Source organism: Octodon degus, unplaced genomic scaffold (assembly GCF_000260255.1).
Source record: "Octodon degus isolate 3935 unplaced genomic scaffold, OctDeg1.0 scaffold00006, whole genome shotgun sequence".
Taxonomy (NCBI): Eukaryota; Metazoa; Chordata; class Mammalia; order Rodentia; family Octodontidae; genus Octodon; species Octodon degus.
Window position 1 is genome coordinate 22,074,590 of NW_004524582.1, and position 2,543 is coordinate 22,077,132.

At 46.7% G+C, this 2,543-nt stretch overlaps 1 protein-coding gene across 1 annotated transcript in view; it reads right to left on the reverse strand.

The window, feature by feature from the left end:
• Nucleotides 1–209: 209 nt before the first annotated feature.
• Bst1 (bone marrow stromal cell antigen 1) overlaps nt 210–2,543 on the reverse strand; it is a 26,192-nt gene continuing 23,858 nt past the window's right edge. The window contains exon 9 of the mRNA XM_004624662.2: nt 210–342. Within this exon, the coding sequence (XP_004624719.2) occupies nt 210–342 (133 nt within the window). The remainder of the gene's footprint in view (nt 343–2,543) is intronic.

The window sequence follows — 2,543 nt, forward strand, 5'->3', positions numbered from 1 at the left end:
TAGGGAAAAAAAAACTGCTTTAATTTTAAGGCAGCAGATTTAACCCGCTAGCAGGACACAATTTCTTGTTTCCACAATCCTGAACATGAAAGTCACTGAAAAATGACATTTCCCCAGGAAGAGGCACCTTTGGAGCAGAGAGTGCGCGGACTGTGCGGAACGGGAAAAAGACAGCACAGGGGGTGTGGTCGGCAGAGTCAGGCTTCTAGTTACAGTCGGAACCAAAGGCCACAGCCACCACCGGAACCAAAGGCCACAGCCACCACCGACAGAGGCAGGAGCAGGGCGGCGCTATGCTCAGGAGACTGGGCGGAGGCTGCTCCTCCAGTGGATGCGGCTGACCTGGTGATGGGGGGACAGAAAAAAGTCAGTCCTGCTGCGTGAGCCCACATGTCTCAATACACAAGCACCCTCTAGAACTGTTAACTGGAGCAGAAAATGGTAGAGCAAAAAATAATAAAGGTCTCTTAGTATCTCCGTTACTGCTTTCAAAGAGAATCACCACTGGTAATTTGGGTTGTCCTTCCAGGATGGAGACAGATAAAAAGACAGACAGACAGACACACACACACACACACACACACACACACACACACACACACACACACACTTTTATCTAGCTAACATGATTTGTCTGTAGGTGATTCCCCAAAGCCTCATGCAGTCAAGGAGGCTTCTAGAGTTTGAGATTAACTCATGATCCACTGGGATTATGGCTCTTAGTACAGTTCAGATTATGGGTGTGAGTGCTATATCCAGCCTGGGGCGGAGAGCCTGACCACAACTTAAGGGAGACAGGTTTCCTCTCTGTCACCATTGTTCCCGCTACTCCTCCCACTTGCTCTTGCTCTTTGCCACCACCATAAAAGGTTGCTCAAGGGAGACCCAGTCTTGCCGTGCCTACACCTTTAGAGAGAGCCTCGTCAAACTTCAATCCTAATTGTAGCAAATAGGACCTGACCTCTGGATTTCTGAAAACAGAAATCACTGAATCCTGTTAAACCAGTTAAAACATGGATTTTTAAAATCATGAAACCATCTAATGTTAGACTAAAAATAAGTCTGATGGCACAGGAAGAGGGGCCTTAAAATTTCCTATTAGAATATTGTGGCCCCTTTTGGGGCAGAAGAAATCTTGCCCTCAAATTTGAGTTAGGGCTCCACCTGCTGGACATTTTCTATGATTACAAATCTGGTTCAGTCCAGACCGGATTCACGGATTTTGCCTTTAAATAACTAATAAATACAAGGCTAGATTGCCAGGTGTGGGGGTGCATGCCTGCAATCCCAGCACTCAAGAGGCTGAGGAGGAGGATGGAGGTGAGTTTGAGGCTACACAATGAGACCCTGTCTCAAAAAAAAAAAAAAAAAAAAAAGGATAGACAAATACAGTAGTCATGATAACGGACCACCTCCAAGGCCCATCCCTGTTTACATCCTTGGCACGTGACAGTTTCTGTGCTTCTCCACTGGAACCCGTGTGACACTCTATTGTTGTTAATTTGCTCTTGTGTGGTGCCTAGAATGTCGCCTTGTCTGTGGAGGACCACCTGAGCAGCTCTCCTTGAAAGAAGAGCGACTGTGTCCATCTTGACCGAGCCTGACCCTATTTCCTCGTATTGTTATGCACAGAGCTGGTGAGGACTTCTGTTTATCCTTCTGTTGGCCTTAAGCAATGTATACTGGTCTAGCTGAGGTGCTGGTGATAGTTTTTGAAGGTGGCGTGCATGCTTCCCTGGTAACCCACACCTGCTGCTCTTTAATGTGAGCTGGGTTGAGACAGGATGGTAGAGCTAAAGCTCCAGGCCACCAGCTGGGATGGAGCCTCGAGACACAGGCTATGACTTCCTGGGGCTTGAAAGACTACATCAAAGCTGAAGCACCAGACCCCCCAAAACATTAGATACTATATAATACAGATTACTCTCTCTGCATATCCTCCCTGCATATGGCAGAGGTAAACGCAGGCCACCCACCTAGCTCACAATGATCATCTACTTCCCACAATTCTCAGTCAATCCTCCTTAAGCCACTCCTTCACTGAATAAAGACCAGGTGAGGCCCTGGGTCACTCTCTTGGTTCCAGAAAGCCATCTTCGTGGCTAGAATTAGAGCCCCTTGACTCCCTGATGATTGAAAATATAATTTAGTGTCTTTATTTTTGCCGTGGGTTGCATTGCAAGTGGTAGATTGGAATCAACTCGATGGGATTCCAATAACGTAACTTTGAGATTATAAATATTGGCTTCTTGGGCAAAGACGAGGAACTGGAAGTGACTCCCACACTGGCACCCATAGCAGACTGCATCTTATGCATCTCTGTAGTGGCCGCGTCCCTAACTCAGAGACTTGCAAATGTTGGGTATTCAAAGCACACTCACTGGATTGACTTAAAAGGAATTTCATGATGAATAATTCAGTTCTGTTCTGTTGTATTCAAAAAAGAAGATGGGGGGCCGGGGAGATGGCTCAGTGGAATAAGTGCTTCCCTGGCAAGTGCAAGGGCCCTAGTTCTAATCCCCTGTTCCACCAAAAACAAAAAA